At 44.6% G+C, this 18,943-nt stretch overlaps 1 protein-coding gene across 2 annotated transcripts; it reads left to right on the top strand.

Annotated features, from left to right (window-relative positions):
* Positions 1-3,702: 3,702 nt before the first annotated feature.
* On the top strand, positions 3,703-16,488 carry ebp (EBP cholestenol delta-isomerase). 2 transcript variants are annotated; one of them, XM_045696596.1, is made up of 6 exons: positions 3,727-3,929; positions 5,079-5,229; positions 5,542-5,869; positions 6,043-6,079; positions 16,032-16,162; positions 16,260-16,488. In XM_045696596.1, the coding sequence occupies exons 2-6, from the start codon at positions 5,227-5,229 to the stop codon at positions 16,472-16,474; spliced, it is 714 nt and encodes a 237-aa protein (XP_045552552.1). In that variant the 5' UTR covers positions 3,727-3,929; positions 5,079-5,226; the 3' UTR covers positions 16,475-16,488. The 2 variants fall into 2 exon arrangements, with proteins under 2 accessions (XP_045552554.1, XP_045552552.1); XM_045696598.1 differs by lacking the exon at positions 5,079-5,229 and having other exon boundaries at positions 3,703-3,929; positions 16,260-16,482.
* The last annotated feature ends 2,455 nt before the right edge of the window (positions 16,489-18,943 follow it).

Raw genomic sequence — 18,943 nt, forward strand, 5'->3', positions numbered from 1 at the left:
CTATGTTTCATCCATACTGGTGTGTGCAGGCAGAAGGAAGGCTACCCTACTATGTTTCATCCATACTGGTGTGTGCAGGCAGAAGGAAGGCTACCCTACTATGTTTCATCCATACTGGTGTGTGCAGGCAGAAGGAAGGCTACCCTACTATGTTTCATCCATACTGGTGTGTGCAGGCAGAAGGAAGGCTACCCTACTATGTTTCATCCATACTGGTGTGTGCAGGCAGAAGGAAGGCTACCCTACTATGTTTCATCCATACTGGTGTGTGCAGGCAGAAGGAAGGCTACCCTACTATGTTTCATCCATACTGGTGTGTGCAGGCAGAAGGAAGGTTACCCTACTATGTTTCATCCATACTGGTGTGTGCAGGCAGAAGGAAGGCTACCCTACTATGTTTCATCCATACTGGTGTGTGCAGGCAGAAGGAAGGCTACCCTTCCTCTTATCCAGAGCGACTTACAGTAGTGAATGCATACATTTCATAATTTTTTTCCCATACTGGTCCCCCATGGGAATCGAACCCACAACCCTGGCGTTGCAAACACCATGCTCTACCAACTGAGCCACACGGCACATGCCCAGAGAACACGTCCTGGTAATCTGTCTGGCCCCGCAGCCTTGTGTATGTTGACCTGTTTAAAGGTCTTACTCACGTCGGCTACGGAGAGCGTGATCACACAGTCGTCCGGAACAGCTGATGCTCTCATGCATGCCTCAGTGTTGCTTGCCTTGAAGCGAGCATAGAAGTGATTTAGCTCGTCTGGTAGGCTAGTTTCACTGGGCAGCTCACGGCTGTGCTTCCCTTTGTAGTCTGTAATAGCCCTGCCACATAAGACGAGCGTCGGAGCCAGTGTAGTAGGATTCGATCTTAGTCCTGTATTGACGCTTTGCTGTGGACACCAAGGAACTTGAAGCTCTCAACCTGCTCCACTACAGCCCCGTCGATGAGAATGGGGGCGTGCTCGGTCCTCCTTTTCCTGTAGTTTTTGCTTGTAAGCAGGAATCAGCAGGATAGAGTTGTGGTCAGATTTACCAAATGGAGGGCGAGGGAGAGCTTTGTACGTGTCTCTGTGTGGAGTAAAGGTGATCAATAATTTTTTTCTCTCTAGTTGCACATTTAACATGTTGATGGAAATTTGGTAGAACTGATTGAAGTTTCCCTGCATTAAAGTCTCCGGCCACTAGGGGCGCCGCCTCTGGGTGAGTGGTTTCCTCTTTGGTTATTTCCTTATACAGCTGACTGAGTGCGGTCTTCGTGACAGAATCTGTCTGTGGTGGTAAATAAACAGACACAAAAAGTATAGCTGAAAACTCTCTACTATTTTACAGTATCTTAGTCACTTAATAATGTTTACATATCTGACATTACTCATCTCATATGTATATACTGAATTCTATACTATTCTACTGTATCTTAGTCCGTTCCGCTCTGACATCGCTCATCCATATGTATATAGTCTTAATTCATTCCCACTTAGATGTGTGTGTATTGGGTATATGTTGTGTAATTTGTTAGATATTACTTGTTAGATATTACTGCACTGTCGGAGCTAGGAACACAAGCATTTCGCTACAACCGCAATAACATCTGCTAATCACGTGTATGTGACCAATAAAATTTGTATTGATACGCATTGAACAACATATAGTCCCCCCACAAAATCTAAAGGAAGTTTGTAAGAAATTTCTGTCCTACAGTACCCGTCAAAGGTTTGGACACACTGACTCAATCAGTGAAAACATCAAAACTATGAAAGAACACATATGTAATCATGTAGTAACCAATAAAGTCTTAAACAAATCAAATATATTTTAGATTTGAGATTCTTCAAAGTAGCCATCCTTTGCCTTGATGACAGCTTTGCACACTCTTGGAATTCTCTCAACCAACTTCACCAAGAATGCTTTTCCAACAGTCTTGAAGGAGTTTGCACAAATGCTGAGCACTGCTGTTCCTTCACTCTGCGGTCCAACTCATCCCAAACCATCGCAACTGGGTTGAGGTCGGGGGATTGTGGAGGCCAGGTCATCTGATGCAGCACTCCATCACTCTCCTTCTTGGTCAAATAGCCCTTACACAGCCTGGAAGTGTGTTGGGTCATTGTCCTGTTGAAAAAACAAATGATAGTCCCTCTAAGCACAAACCAGATCGGATGGCTTATCACTGCAGAATGCTGTGGTAGCCATGATGGTTAAGTGTGCCTTGAATTCTAAATAAATCATATATATATATATATACAGTGCATTCAGAAAGTATTCAGACCCCTTAACATTTTTCACATTTTGTTAAGTTACAGCCTTATTCTAAAATGGATTAAATTGTTATTTTTACTCATCAATCTATACACAATACCCCATAATGACAAAGCAAAATGACTCTCAGGCCATTAGAAACAAGATACTCTGGTCTGATGATACCAATATTGAACTCTTTGGCTGAATTCCAAGCGTCACATCTGGAGGAAACCTGGCACCATCATTACGGTTCTCGTTCTTATCTTTGCACTTTCCTTCTAAAATTGAACAGAACATAGGCTGTACTAAAGGCTAGTCCACACTGAAGATAGTGCATTTTTTGGAGAAGGCCTATTCCAAAAATATTTTCAGAAGAAGCCTATGACTCTCTTCCTGAACTGCCACCTTAAGCCTACACAGAATAGCCATTGTTTAGGCAGCACACAAAAACATTATTGATCAGCAAGAGCAGAGCATGCCAGGCTCAGACTTGGAATATCCATTGCGGTTTGTAATGATGCCTAGCTTTATTTACACCATCCATCTTAGAAATATAACTTTGCTCTCTGCTTATCCGAGCATACACTTTGTAGTCTATAGCCTATGGATCATTTGGTTGAGACCACACTACATAGCCTATAGGCACACTTGATATTGCACGCCCAGCAGAGATTCAGAGATGAGGGGCAGCATCGGGCACACATCGATATATAGCCTAATAAACATCTAAGTCTGAAACACTGAGAAATATAGAAATTTCATAAATTACATGACCCTCCAGTGGAATAGATTAAATAAATAGTAAACCCTCCAATTGACAGAAACTGAAAAAGCATGACCTCCCCATTTTCCTCCAGGTAACAGTTCAGTAAATGTAGATCCATCCCTTGCAATAGCACAGGTGGAGATCGAATTTCAATATTAAAACAATGTTGCAAATGTCGGAGAGACAGACAGCAACGATTATACAAAATTCCGCTGTTGAAAAGCAATTACTAGTCTTAAAGAAATGGGAGATAATGTCTAGATGCTTTTTTTTACAGTGGAAATGAAGTGTATAACTTGTCTAGCTGGGCTGATAAAACAGTGGATTGCGCAGTGAGATGGGACGGAGTAAATAGGCATTTCAACTCATAGATTTAGCAGGTGGTCATTTGTGGAATAGACACCGATTTGGAGGTTTATTTTTCATAAACGACCGCATCATATTCTTTGAAACTACAACATTTAGCAAAATAGCTTATCAATATGGTTTTAGTACTTTAGGACATTCATACATCATCTTTGTTATGATTCACTTGTTGACGATAACTAGTCACACTTCCGTGTGTGATGTTTGTGATACATTTCATTGGTCGATAACTTGTGACAACATCCATGATCCGAGACGGCTAACCAATCGACAGTTTCTAAAATCTCACGTGTGTGGCTTCGGCACATAATGTTGACCGTTTGATTGGCTATTGTTATCACAAGGGTCCGCCTACTTTTAACCCCTTATTCCCGAGCCACAAATGGAGGTGCCGAAGTGATCTTCTGTTTCCACCTGATTGGAGTAGGAATAAGGCTGGAACCTGTGGGAATATCTCTCTCTTATTGCTGCCAGATCTTTCACTCTGTGTCCCATTGGAAATCGAGGAACTTGGCTTCTCCATTCAGCTTCAGCTAGCATCTTCATCTCTACCTCCGCAGTAAGTTGATTAACGTTACACAGAGAAATTATACAAAACTAAATTACTCCAGACAGTTTTTACTGTCGGAGAACTCATGTTGGAGACGGAATTATGATGACTGTGTTCGCGCGTCGTTTATCGGTTAAAATGTATGTGCCAGTAAAGCCGAGTGGACACTAAGAGGCGGCCCGGTATGGCGTCCCGGTATGGTGGTCCGGTAAAAAATAAAATGGATGTGCCAGTAAAGCCGAGTGGACACTAAGAAGCGTCCCGGTATGGCGGTCCGGTATGGCGTCCCGGCAAAAAATTAAATGTTGGAGTACGCGATTCCGGTAAAGCATGAGCCTATCACAAGTAATACAACATGATACAACAAAAATATATAGGCTATTAAACCCTTATTTAACAACTGCATGTCAGCCGCATGAAACACTGGAAACCGGGTGGTATAAACCCAACTTTGCGTTGTGGTTTGAGGAGAAAGCGTACATTTTGTCAAGGCGGGCGCGCTTGGACAACAGTGGATGCATCAATTCATTCAAGTGTAACTAGGCCTAATGTTACAATACAAGTAGGTGTTTTGTAACATGTTTTTTCCCCATTCATCAAATTAGTGGTGGATAGTGCACTGTTGGGGTTCGGATCCAGAAATGATGTGAGTGGACTAACGTGCGCGGGTAGTCTACGGGAGCTGCTTTATTGAGTGATTGTTTGACCATCAGATGACTGGTTGTGTTTATGCCACATTAAAAGGCATAAGGTTTTCCATAAAGTAAAATCAATTGCCAAAAATAGTCTATACATGCATAAATAAATAAAATCATTCAAAATCGGCTACTACACCAGAAAGTAAATACCAAAATAGATTATTGAGTTGGGACTGTCAGTGAAAAGCAGAGAGACACAGCCTAGTATATTGCAATATTTAAAAACACAATGGTGGAAAAACTGTTAGGAAAGAGATTATGAAAAGACTCCAATCTGTCTTTAAGTGATCAAATTTCTTAACTTAATTGAGCGAACTAGTAGCCTATGGTATTGGAGAACATTGGCCATATCCCCAGTCGGTGTGCATATTCACGGTCTTCATCATTGGGTCAGTGCCATTTTTTGTTTGTTCCAGGTTAGATGAAAGTCATTTTCTATTTGTGTCTCCCTTTCTCATAGGCCTATTATATGGATCAGACAACGTCGTTTTTATTGATCTGCTTGGCAGTGTCAGCCGAGTAGGCTACCCTGTAATTTCTGTAGTAAAAAACCAAAAAAATCTACTTTCACTATACGATCACAAGTCCTCAACTGGAAGCTTCATGAAATGGTACCCGCAAAACACCAGTCTCAACGTCAACAGTGAAGAGACGACTCTGGGATGCAATCTTTTATTTTTATTGGCCAGTCTGAGAGATGGGTTTTTCTTTGCAGCATCCCGGAGTCGCCTATTCACTGTTGAAACTGGTGTGTGAACAATATGGTGGAAACTCTCTCCAGTTAAGCTTTCACCAATCCAGTGTTTTAAATGTAATGTAAGGCAGTGAACGAGTGCACGCTTCAGTAGAAGGATAGAGAATTGGAACACAGACTTAGCCTCTATGAAGGGGCAGCTGGTAACATGTCTCTCCCTGATTGGCAGATGGCGAAAAGCCCCGTCCGAGCCACTGGCGTCCCCCACCCCTATTGGCCGCGGGACCTGTCCATCCCAGGCTACGTGGTGAACGATAGGTCAATGCATGAGATCCTGTCCTTCCTCTTCTCTGTGTCGGGTCTCTTCCTGCTGTCCACCTGGGTCCTGACGGGCCGGAAGTGGGCCAGGGATGGCCGAGGTCAGGAGTTCGGGGTGGCCAGGCGGCTGGCTATCTGCTGGTTTGCTGTCTGTGGGTTCATCCACGGGGTCATTGAGGGATGGTTCTCTCTGTACTATGACGTCATCCCCTCAGACCAGAGCTTCCTGTCTCAGCTGTGTAAGTAGAACCTAGCGCAGGAACCCTATGGTAGAACCTCCATTCACTACTAGAACCCTCCAGTAGAACCTCCATTCTCTTCTAGAACCCTCCTATTGCAAGAAAAAGGAAATGAGAACCCACAACAAGCAGAATGTAACTAACAGAACGTTGTCTTCTCTCATTGTCCGCAGGGAAGGAGTACTCCAAAGGAGACAGCCGATATGTCATGTAAGTTTTTTTTTTACTGTCGTTTTCTTCTTTATTACTGTACAAAAAATATAAAAATATAAATGCAACATGTTAAGTGTTGGTCTGTGTTAGCTGAGATAAAAGATCCTAGAAATGTTCCTATACGCACAAAATGTATTTCTCTCAAATTTTGTGCACACGTTTGTGGTGTGGCATATCAATAAGCTGATGAAACCGCATGATCATTACACAGGTGCACCTTGTGCTGGGGACAATGAAAGGCTACTCTAAATTGTGCAGTTTTGTCACACAACACAATGCCACAAGTTGAGGGAGCAGTGCAATTGTCATGCTGACTGCAGGAATGTCCACCAGAGCTGTTGCCAGAATTTAATGTTCATTTCTCTACCATAAGCCAACGTTTATTTGAGAGAATTTGTCAGTATGTCCAACTGGCCTCACAACTGCAGACCATGTATAACCACGCCAGCCCAGGACCTCCACATCCAGCTTCTTAACCTGTGGGATGGTCTGAGACCAGCCACCCGGGCAGCTGATACAACTGAAGAATTTCTGCACAAACTGTCAGAAACCGTCTCAGGGAAGCTCAACTGCATGCTTGTCATCTTGACCTGATCGCAGTTTGGGGTCGTTACAGACTTCAGTGGGCAAATGCTCACCTTCGATGGCCACTGGCACACTGGAGAAGTGTACTCTAGATGGATTAATCCTGGTTTCAACTGTACCGGGCAGATGGCAGACAGCGTATGGTGTCGTGTGGGCAAGCGGTTTGCTGATGTCAACGTTGTGAACAGAGGGCCCCATGGTGGAGTTATGGTGTGGGCCCCATGGTGGAGTTATGGTGTGGGCCCCATGGTGGAGTTTTGGTGTGGGCCCCACGGTGGAGTTATGGTGTGGGCCCCACGGTGGAGTTATGGTGTGGGCCCCACGGTGGAGTTATGGTGTGGGCCCCACGGTGGAGTTATGGTGTGGGCCCCACGGTGGAGTTATGGTGTGGGCCCCACGGTGGAGTTATGGTGTGGGCCCCACGGTGGAGTTATGGTGTGGGCCCCACGGTGGAGTTATGGTGTGGGCCCCACGGTGGAGTTATGGTGTGGGCCCCACGGTGGAGTTATGGTGTGGGCCCCACGGTGGAGTTATGGTGTGGGCCCCACGGTGGAGTTATGGTGTGGGCCCCACGGTGGAGTTATGGTGTGGGCCCCACGGTGGAGTTATGGTGGGCAGGTATAAGTTACGGACAACGAACGCAATAGCATTTTATCAATGGCAATTTGATAATGCCAAATTCTGAAGCCCATTGTCGTACCATTCATCTGCCGCCATCACCTCATGTTTCAGCATGATAATGGCCATTGAGCATGTTTGGGATGCTCTGGATCGACGTGTACAACAGTGTGCTTCAGTTCCCGCCAATATCCAGAAACTTCGCACAGCCTTTTGAAGAGTGGGACAGTCTAGAATCAACAGCGTGATCACATCTACAGGGTTGCAGGAGTGATTGCAGGGTACAGTGAAAATCTTAGGCTCCGAGCTCTAACATACAGGAAATAAAATTATGAAAATGGTTATATAAAAACTATAATATAGCACTGTGTACATGATATGGTCCCGTGTGGCTCAGTTGGTAGAGCATGGTGTTTGCAACGCCAGGGTTGTGGGTTCAATTGCCACGTGGGACCAGTACAGAGAAAACATTTTTTATGAAATGTATGCATTCACTACTGTAAGTCACTCTGGATAAGAGCGTCTGCTAAATGACTAAAATGTAAGTGTAACTGTAGCAGTGATGAATAAATAAATGTCCATTGGGGTGGAGGCAGAGTAAAGACAGGTGGAATGACCATGGGGAGCGGCGTGACCATGGGGAGCGGCGTGACCATGGGGAGCGGCGTGACCATGGGGAGCGGCGTGACCATGGGGAGCGGCGTGACCATTGAGTGGGGGAATGACCATGGGGAGCGGCGTGACCATGGGGAGCGGGCGTGACCATGGGGAGCGGCGTGACCATGGGGAGCGGCGTGACCATTGAGTGGGGGAATGACCATGAGGAGCGGCGTGACCATGGGGAGCGGCGTGACCATTGAGTGGGGGAATGACCATGGGGAGCGGCGTGACCATGGGGAGCGGCGTGACCATTGAGTGGGGGAATGACCGTGGGGAGCGGCGTGACCATGGGGAGCGGCGTGACCATGGGGAGCGGCGTGACCATGGGGAGCGGCGTGACCATGGGGATGACGCCGGAGAAGATGGCTGCCATTTAATGGGCTCTTAACCAACCGTGCTATTTAGTTTTTTTGCATTTTATGGAACTTATTTTCTACATACTGTTGCTGCTACTGTCTAATGTACGAAAATAGCTTCTGGACTAGAGGTCGACCAATTATGATTTTAACGCCGATACCGATTATTGGAGGACCAAAAAAAGCCGATACCGATTAAATCAGACACATTTTTTTAAGTCTAAATATTGCTGTTACATTGCACAACCTTCAATGTTATGTCATAATTACGTACAATTCTGGCAAATTAATTACGGTCTTTGTTAGGAAGAAATGGTCTTCGCACAGTTTGCAACGAGCCAGGCGGCCCAAACTGCTGCATATACCCTGACTCTGTTTACACAGAACGCAAGAGAAGTGACACAATTTCCATAGTTAAAAGAAATTCATGTTAGCAGGCAATATTAACTAAATATGCAGGTTGAAAAATATATACTTGTGTATTGATTTTAAGAATGGCATTGATGTTTATGGTTAGGTACACATTGGTGCAACGACAGTGGTTTTCTTTTCGCGAATGCGCTTGTTAAATCATCACCCGTTTGGCGAAGTAGGCTGTGATTCGATAAATTAACAGGCACCGCATGGATTATATGCAAAGCAGGACAAGCTAGATAACTACACATGGTTGATGATATTACTAGTTTAACTAGTGATTATGTTAGAATGTTTTTTATAAGATAAGTGTAATGCTAGCTAGCAACTTACCTTGACTCCTTGCTGCACTCGCGTAACAGGTAGTCAGCCTGCCACGCAGTCTCCTCGTGGAGTGCAATGTAATCGGCCGTAATTGATGTCCAAAAATGCCGATTACCGATTTGTTATGAACTTGAAATTGGCCATTCCGATTTTAATCGGTCGACCTCTATTCTGGACCTCAGAACAGCGATTACTCACATTGAACTGGACAAAGAATTTCTCTTTAATGAGTCGAACTAGAGGGATTTACTCCAGACACCCGAACAGGCCCTCATTTCTCATTCGCAGGAGAAAGAGACGGGAAAGATATTGGGGTGCCTTGAGGTTCCGCCGACGAGTGGCTAATCTGCCCTTCCATCCATACTATTTTCCAACCCACAATCCCTTAAATAAATTGGACTATCTAAAACCACTTATATCCTACCAACAGGACATATCTAATGTTTCACGGAGTCGTTGCTAAACGACGACATGATTGACATATAGCTGGTGGGTTATACAGTGAGGGGAAACAGTATTTGATCCCCTGCTGATTTTGTACGTTTGCCCACTGACAAAGAAATGAGCAGTCTATAATTTTAATGGTAGGTTTATTTGAACAGTGAGAGACAGAATAACAACAAAAAAAAATCCAGAAAAACGCATGTCAAAAATGTTATACATTGATTTGCATTTTAATGGGGGAAAGAAGTATTTGACCCCTCTACAAAACATGACTTAGTACTTGGTGGCAAAACCCTTGTTGGCAATCAGAGGTCAGACGTTTCTTGTAGTTGGCCACCAGGTTTGCACACATCTCAGGAGGGATTTTGTCCCACTCCTCTTTGCAGATCTTCTCCAAGTCATTAAGGTTTCGAGGCTGACGTTTGGCAACTCGTACCTTCAGCTCCCTCCACAGATTTTCTATGGGATTAAGGTCTGGAGACTGGCTAGGCCACTCCAGGACCTTAATGTGCTTCTTCTTGAGCCACTCCTTTGTTGCCTTGGCCATGTGTTTTGGGTCATTGTCATGCTGGAATACGCATCCACGACCCATTTGCAATGCCCTGGCTGAGGGAAGGAGGTTCTCACCCAAGATTTGACGGTACATGGCCCCGTCCATCGTCCCTTTGATGTGGTAAAGTTGTCCTGTCCCCTTAGCAGAAAAACACCCCCAAAGCATAATGTTTCCACCTCCATGTTTGATGGAGGGGATGGTGTTCTTGGGGTCATAGGCAGCATTCCTCCTCCAAACACGGCGAGTTGAGTTAATGCCGAAGAGCTACATTTTGGTCTCATCTGACCACAACACTTTCACCCAGTTGTCCTCTGAATCATTCAGATGTTCATTGGCAAACTTCAGATGGGCATGTATATGTGCTTTCTTGAGCAGGGGGACCGTGCGGGCGCTGCAAGATTTCAGTCCTTCACGGCGTAGTGTGTTACCAATGGTTTTCTTGGTGACTATGGTCCCAGCTACCTTGAGATCATTGACAAGATCCTCCCGTGTAGTTCTGGGCTGATTCCTCACCGTTCTCATGATCATTGCAACTCCACGAGGTGAGATCTTGCATGGAGCCCCAGGCCTAGGGAGATTGACAGTTCTTTTGTGTTTCTTCCATTTTCAAATAATCGCACCAACTGTTGTCACCTTCTCACCAAGCTGCTTGGCGATGGTCTTGTAGCCCATTCCAGCCTTGTGTAGGTCTACAATCTTGTCCCTGACATCCGTGGAGAGCTTTTTGGTCTTGGCCATGGTGGAGAGTTTGGAATCTGATTGCTTGCTTCTGTGGACAGGTGTCTTTTATACAGGTAACAAGCTGCGGTTAGGAGCACTCCCTTTAAGAGTTGATCCTAATCTCAACTTGTTACCTGTATAAAAGACACCTGGGAGCCAGGAATCTTTCTGATTGAGGGGGTGAAATACTTATTTTCCTCATTAAAATGCAAATCAATGTATAACATTTTTGACATGCGTTTTTCTGGATTTTTTGTTTTGTTATTCTGTCTCCACTGTTCAAATAAACCTACCATTAAAATTATAGACTGATCATTTCTTTGTCAGTGGGCATACGTACAAAATCAGCAGGGGATCAAATACTTTTTCCCCCCCTCACTGTACACTGCATCAGCAGCTTCTGGTAAGACAAGGGGTGGCAGTCTATGTATATTACAGCTGGTGCACAATATCTAAGGAAGTCTCAAGGTTTTGCATGCCTGAGGTAGTGTACAGCTTATCAGGAGATAAACTCTCTAGACAGCCACAAAAAATACAGGTACTCTTGTCTACATACCACCACAGACCGATGTTGGCACTAAGACTGCACTCAATGAGCTATATACCGCCAAAAGCAAACAGGAAAACACTCATCCAGAAGTGGCGCTTCTAGTTGCCGGTGACTTTAATGCAGGGAAACTTAAATCAGTTTTACTGAATTTCTATCAGCATGTTAAATGTGCAACCAGAGGGGGAAAAACCTCTAGGCCACCTTTACTCCACACACAGTGACACAAAACTCTCCCTCGCCCTCCATTTGACAAATCTGACCATAATTCTATCCTGATTCCTGCTTACAAGCAAAAATTAAAGCAGGAAGCACCAGTGACTGTCAATAATAAAAAATTAAAAAAATGGTCAGGTGAAGATTGATTTTTATTTTTTTATTTCACCTTTATTTAACCAGGCAGGAAAGTTGAGAACAAGTTCTCATTTACAACCTGCGACCTGGCCAAGATAAAGCAAAGCAGTAAAACAAACAGAGTTACACATGGAATTAACAAAACGTACAGTCAATAATACAATAGGGAGAAAAAATATATATACACACACACATTCATACAGTGTGTGCAAATGAGGTAAGATAAGGAAGGCAATAAAATAGGCCGTAGTGGCAAAGTAATTACAATTTAGCAATTAAACACTGGAGTGCTAGATGTGCAGAAGATGAATGTGCTGGTAGAGATACTGGGGTGCAAAAGAGCAAAAGAAACATAACATGGGGATGAGTTAGTTGGATGGGCTGTGTACAGGTGCAGTGATCTGTGAGCTGCTCTGACAGCTGGTGCTTAAAGCTAGTGAGGGAGATATGAGTCTCCAGCTTCAGTGATTTTGCAGTTCGTTCCAGTCATTGGCAGCTGAGAACTGGAAGGTAAAGCAGCCAAAAGAGGAATTGGCTTTGGGGATGACCAGTGAAATATTCCTGCTACGCCCGGTGTGCTCTATGGTGACCAGTGAGCTGAGATAAGGCGGAGCTTTATCTAGCAAAGACTTCTAGATGACCTGGAGCTAGTTGGTTTGGCGACGAATATGAAGCGAGGGCCAGCCAATGAGAGCATGCATGTTGCAGTGGTGGGTAGTATATGGGGCTTTGATGACAAAACGGATGGCACTGTGATAGACTACTCAGCAAATTGGATGCAGAGTGTTGGAGGATATTTTATAAATGACATCGCCGAAGTCAAGGATTGGTAGGATAGTCAGTTTTACGAGGGTATGTTTGGCAGCATGAGTGAAGGATGCTTTGTTTTTCGAAATAGGAAGCCGACTCTAGATTTGATTTTGGATTGGAGATGCTTAGTGTGAGTCTGGAAGGAGAGTTTACAATCTAACCAGACACCTAGGTATTTGTAGTTGTCCACATATTCTAAGTCAGAACCGTCCAGAGTAGTGATGCTGGACGGGCGGGCAGCGATCGGTTAAAGAGCATACATTTAGTTTTACTTGCATTTAAGAGCAGTTGGAGGCCACGGAAGGAGAGTTGTATGGCATTGAAGCTCGTCTGGAGGTTTGTTAAGTGTCCAAAGAGGGGCCAGAACTATACAGAATGGTGTCGTCTGCGTAGAGGTGGATCAGAGAATCACCAGCAGCAAGAGCAACGTCATTGATGTATACAGAGAAGAGAGTCGGTCCGAGAATTGAACCCTGTAGCACCCCCATAGAGACTGCAAGAGGTTCGGACAACAGGCTCTCCGATTTGACACACTGAACTCTGTCTGAGAAGTAGTTGGTGAACCAGGTGAGGCAGTCGTTTGAGAAACCAAGGCTGTTGAGTCTGCAGATAAGAATGTGGTGATTGACAGAGTCGAAAGCCTTGGCCAGGTCAACGAATGACTGCACATTGTCTTTTATCGATGGTGGTTATGATATCGTTGCTAAGCTACAGGACTGGAATATGTTCCGGGAATAATCCCGATTGCATTGAGAAGTACACCACATCAGTCACTGACTTCATCAATAAGTGCACCAAGGATGTCGTCCCCACAGTGACAGTACGTACATACCCCAACCAGAAGCCATGGATTACAGGCAACATCTGTACTGAGCTAAAGGGTAGAGCTGCCGCTTTCAAGGAGCAGGACTTTAACCCGGAAGCGTATAAGAAATCCCGCTATGCCCTCCGACAAACCATCAAACAGGCAAAACTTCAATACAGGACTAAGATTGAATCATACTACACCGGCTCCAACGTTTGTCAGATGTGGCAGGGCTTGGAAACTATTACAGACTACAAAGGGAAGCACAGCCACGAGCTGCCCAGTGACATGAGCCTACCAGACGAGCTAAATTACTTCTATGCTCGCGTCGAGGCAAGCAACTCTGAAACATGCATGAGAGCACCAGCTGTTCCAGACGACTGTCATCACGCTCTCTGCAGCCGATGTGAGTAAGACCTTTAAACAGGTCAACATTGACAAGGCCGCTGGGCCAGACAGATTACCAGGGTGTGTACTCCGAGCTTGCGCTTTCATTTTTGCTTGTGAGCAGGAATCCGGAGGATATAATTATGGTCAGATTTGCCAAATGGAGGGCGAGGGAGAGCTTTGTATGCGTCTCTGTGTGTGGAGTAAAGGTGGTCGAGAGGTTTTTTTCTTTAGGTTGCACATTTAACATGCTGGTAGAAATGAGGTAAATCAGATTTTAAGTTTCCCTGCATTAAAGTCCCCGGCCACTAGGAGCGCCGCCTCTGGATGAGTGTTTTCCTGTTTGCTTATGGCCGTATACAGCTCATTGAGTGCGGTCTTAGTGCCAGCATCGGTCTATAGTTGTGTGTGTGTGTGTATAGACGGCTCCGAAAAATATAGATGTAAACTCTCTTGGTAAATGGTGTGGTCTACAGCTTATCATGAGATACTCTACCAGGCGAGCAAAACCTCGAGACTTCCTTAGATATCGTGCACCAGCTTTTGTTTACAAATATACATCGGCCGCGGACCCTTGTCTTACCAAAGGCTGCTGTTCTATCCTGCCGAAAACGCTTAACTCCCCAGCTGTAAGTTAATCACGTTGTCGTTCAGCCAAAACTCGGTGAAACATAAGATATTCGTTTTTAAGGTCCCGTTGGTCTATTTTTTTATTATCGATTCGATTGTACGTTGGCTAATAGGACCGGTGGTAAAGGTAGATTACCCTCTCAGATGACGGTCCAGGTGCCTTGTAAAGATCTGTCTTTTCCTCCTGCCAATGACGGGGATGAGGGCTGTTGTCTGGAGTAAATCCGTCCCGTTCGTTGAAGAAGAATACCTCCAGGGTGAGTAATCGCTGTCCTGTTGTCTAGAAGCTCTTTTCTGTCATAAGACACCGTGGCAGAAACATTATCTACAAAATAAGTTGCAAATAAACAAGCACAATTGGTCACTGGATTGTAAAACGGCAGCCATCTCCTTCGTGGCCATTACTTATTTTGTCTGGTAGGTTCGTGTCACTGGGCAACTCGTGGCTGTGCTTCCCTTTTGTAGTCTAATCATTTGCAACCCCTGCCACAAGTCAGCATTTCACTAACGTCTACACCTGTTGTATTCGGTGCATGTGACAAATAACAGCATAGGGGGAGCAACATGACCATTGAGGAGGTGTGGGGACCAAGTGATTTAAAAACATAATTAAAAAAATAATCCTATACAGTGCATTCTGAAACTATTCAGACCCCTTGACTTTTTCACATTTTGTTACATCCTTATTCTAAAATGGATTAAATTAAATGTTTTCTTCATCAATCTTCACACAATATCCCATAATGACAGTGAAAACCAGGTTTTTCAAATCTTTTTTTCTGTGCTAATTTATTCAAAATAAAGTGATACTTATTTAAATAAGTATTCAGACCCTGTGCTGTGAGATTTGAAATTGAGCTCAGGTGCATCCTGTTTCCATAGATCACCCTTGATGTTTCTACTACTTTATTGGAGTCCACCTGTGTTCAATTCATTGGACATGATTTAGAAAAGGCACACACCTGTCTAAATAAGGTCCCAATCGGGGGAGAAGGGCCTTTGTCAGGGATGTGACCAAGAACCCGATGGTCACTCTGACAGAGCTCCAGACTTCCTCTGTGGAGATGAGAACCTTCCAGATGTCAACCATCTCTGCAGCACTCCACCAATCAGGCCTTTTATTGTAGAGTGGCCAGACAGAAGCCAGTCCTCAGTAAAAGGCACATGACAGCCCGCTTGGAGTTTGCCAAAAGGCACCTACATTTAAAAAAAAAATAACATTATTTAGCTAGGCAAGTCAGTTAAGAACAAATTCTTATTTACAATGACGGCCTACACCGGCCAAACCCGGAAGTCGCTGGGCGAATTCTGCGCCGCCCTATGGGACTCCCAATCACGGCCGGTTGTGATACAGCCTGGATCCGAACCAGGGTGTCTGTAGTGACGCCTCAAGCACAGAGACAGTGCCCTCCTAGTGATTGGAGAGTGTCGAGGAGGTGATCTTTGCCTCTCAAAGCACTAACCCTAACCCTAACCCTAACGAATCTTTCAATTGACTGATTTCCTCATTAACTGTGACTCAGTAAAATCTTTGAAATTGTTACATTGTGTTTTATATATTTTTGTTTAGTATACTAACTGTAGTCTGAGAACAATTCAATCAACTGCTGAGTGTTCTCTCTCCCTCCTCCCCCCTCTCCTCCTCCTCCTCCTCCCTCCTCCTCCTATCGCGCTCTCCTCCCTCTATCGCGCTCCTCCTCCTCCCTCTCTCCCTCTCTCCTCCTCTCTCTCTCTCCGTGTAGAGCTGATAACTTCACGGTGTGTATGGAGACAGTAACAGCCTGGTTCTGGGGACCATTGAGTGTGTGGACGGTGTTTGCCTTCCTGGCCAACAAACCATGCCGCTTTGTCCTGCAACTCATTGTCTCTCTTGGTAGGTACACTGATACAGTACCGGGGGGGATGGGAACCCTATGAGCTGATTCTGATCTGTGTGTTTTTAAGGCTGACATTTTATTATCTTATTCCAGGTCAGCTGTATGGGGCGGTGCTGTATTTCTACACTGAGCACCGTGATGGTTACAGCCACAGTCAGATGGGTCACCCTCTGTACTTCTGGTTCTATTTTGTCTTCATGAACATCCTCTGGATCGTCATTCCTCTGGTCCTCATACTGGATGCATGGAGACACCTGCAGCAGGCCCAGACACACACTGACCTGGCCCAGAAGGAGAAGACCAACTGATGAGTAGGGGGGGGAGAGATGAGCAGGGTGGGAGGGAGAGCAGCGGGGGGTGGGTGGGAGAGCAGCGGGGGTGGGTGGGAGAGCAGCGGGGGTGGGAGGGAGGGAGAGTGCGGGGGGGTGGGTGGGAGAGCAGCGGGTGGGAGGGAGGGAGAGCGCGGGGGTGGGTGGGAGAGCAGCGGGGGGGGGGGGGGTGGATTAAAGAAAGGATATCAAAATAGCTAGACGGAGAAAGGCAGATACTTTTAGCTGTTGAACAGAACTCTGATTAATAATAGTAATGTTTGAACTGACCGAACAAAATCATGTTGATAGATACTGTCATGTATGTGTGGATTGTATAGAATATTTTTCATAATTGTGGCATTATGCAATGTGAATTTTCCATTTTTCTAAACTGATTAAACACATGACGACATGTGGTCTTTGACTCTTATCTGTTGGTTTGTGTACAGTGCATTCAGAAAGTATTCAGACCCCTTCCCTTTTTCCACATTTTGTTTATGTTACAGCCTTATTCTAAAATGGATTAAATGTATTGTTTTCCCTCGTCAAATCGACATCATAATACCCCATAATGTATACATTTATAAAAACTGAAATACCTTATTCACATAAGTATTCAGACCCTTTGCTTGAAATTGAGCTCAGGTGCATCCTGTTTCCATTGATCATCCTTGATGTTTCAGGTGACTGACTGACTAGACACGTGTGACATAACCTCTAGATGGGCTGGGCTTCCTAACCCAGGATACCCCCTGCTAGGTGGACTCACCACCTGTGATTGGCCGGTCTGCTTGGTCCGCTGCTGCCTCACTGCAAGGCGACTGGGCGCATTGACCAGATCCACACACTGGGAGAAGTTCCTGTCATCAGCACATTCCTGCAGCGGCTGTTGAACACAGTGTTTCAACAAAGGCTGCGACGCTCAGGCACACACTTGGTTTCTAACTCTACTAGACCTGTAGGCTACAGCTGAACATTTTTAGGGCATTTAAGGTTCCAAAAGACTGACTCAGCATATTTTCATTTGTTTTTGTAAATTGTTTGATTCAGTGGTTAAAAATGGGTATTAAATGGTTGTAATTCTGCCCACATGGGTTATGGCTCATTGTTTTTGATAACTGACTATGCAATCTCATCTTACCCCAGAGATACCGCTAAACCCTACTTTGACTGATGGTATAGCAGCTTTTATCTTTCAGAGGGATCTGATTGTGTTACCATTGGACTCCTACTGTGACATGCTTATAAAACTCATCCAAAGGGTTTGGTCTGGCTAAAAACTGTGTTTGTTGTCAGATGACTGTAGTTTGGATTTTTTGATGTCATCTAAGCGCAGAGCAATTTTAAGAAGTAACAAATCAATGTGTTTTATTATTCTTCTGTTTTCGGTGTCAGGAAACATTCACCCAAACCCAGGCCCATTGGCTATGGATCAGGAAACATTCACCCAAACCCAGGCCCATTGGCTATGGATCAGGAAACATTCACCCAAACCCAGGCCCATTGGTTATGGATCAGGAAACATTCACCCAAACCCAGGCCCATTGGCTATGGATCAGGAAACATTCACCCAAACCCAGGCCCATTGGTTATGGATCAGGAAACATTCACCCAAACCCAGGCCCATTGGCTATGGATCAGGAAACATTCACCCAAACCCAGGCCCATTGGTTATGGATCAGGAAACATTCACCCAAACCCAGGCCCATTGGCTATGGATCAGGAAACATTCACCCAAACCCAGGCCCATTGGCTATGGATGAACTTCTGACTCCAAATTATTTTAAAACTTGATCAGGTTTGGGAATGATGCATATTAATGTGAGAGTCAGAACATGAACATGATAAGTCTGGGTTCACACTGCTGACCCAGATGTCTTAGTTCTGTCTAAGACCTGGCTAAAGAGATCTGTTCTAAATCAGTCTATAGGCTTGGATAGTTATGTTTATCGATGTGACCGACGAAGTCAGGGTGGAGGTATATCCATCCATCCAAATTAAAGACAGATATGTGGTTCCTGAACTAAGGTCTTGATCTAAACCAAAACAGGTGGAGTTTTTAGCATTGAAACTGCAGTTATTGAAAGCTGTGAATTTAGACTTAATAGGATGTTATAGAACTCCATCTGCAGAAGTAGAATCCCTGGATTCTCTGGCTGAACTGACGCGTGGAAAATTGACATGGTCGTAATTTTTTTACTTTTTTTTTATTTAATTAGGCAAGTCGGTTAAGAACAAATTCTTATTTACAATGACGGCCTACACCTTATGGGCGATTTAAAATCTCAAAACTCCGAGGCCATAAGAGGACTGTGCAATACAATGAATTTTACTCAAATTATAAATGCAGTCACAAGACTCAATCCAAAAGACATCTCTAAGTCAACACTTATTGATGTTATTCTAACTAACAATCCGCATAAATACTCCGCTGTTTGTGTTTTAAGTGATTAAAGTGATCATTGT

Source organism: Salmo salar, chromosome ssa15, assembly GCF_905237065.1.
Source record: "Salmo salar chromosome ssa15, Ssal_v3.1, whole genome shotgun sequence".
Taxonomy (NCBI): Eukaryota; Metazoa; Chordata; class Actinopteri; order Salmoniformes; family Salmonidae; genus Salmo; species Salmo salar.

Bases quoted from the DNA above. Each gene is read 5' to 3' on its own strand.
- ebp (XM_045696596.1), top strand. The intron at 6,080-16,031 runs GTAAGTTTTTTT...CTCTCCGTGTAG, and splicing joins GGAGACAGCCGATATGTCAT to AGCTGATAACTTCACGGTGT. The intron at 16,163-16,259 runs GTAGGTACACTG...ATCTTATTCCAG, and splicing joins GCAACTCATTGTCTCTCTTG to GTCAGCTGTATGGGGCGGTG.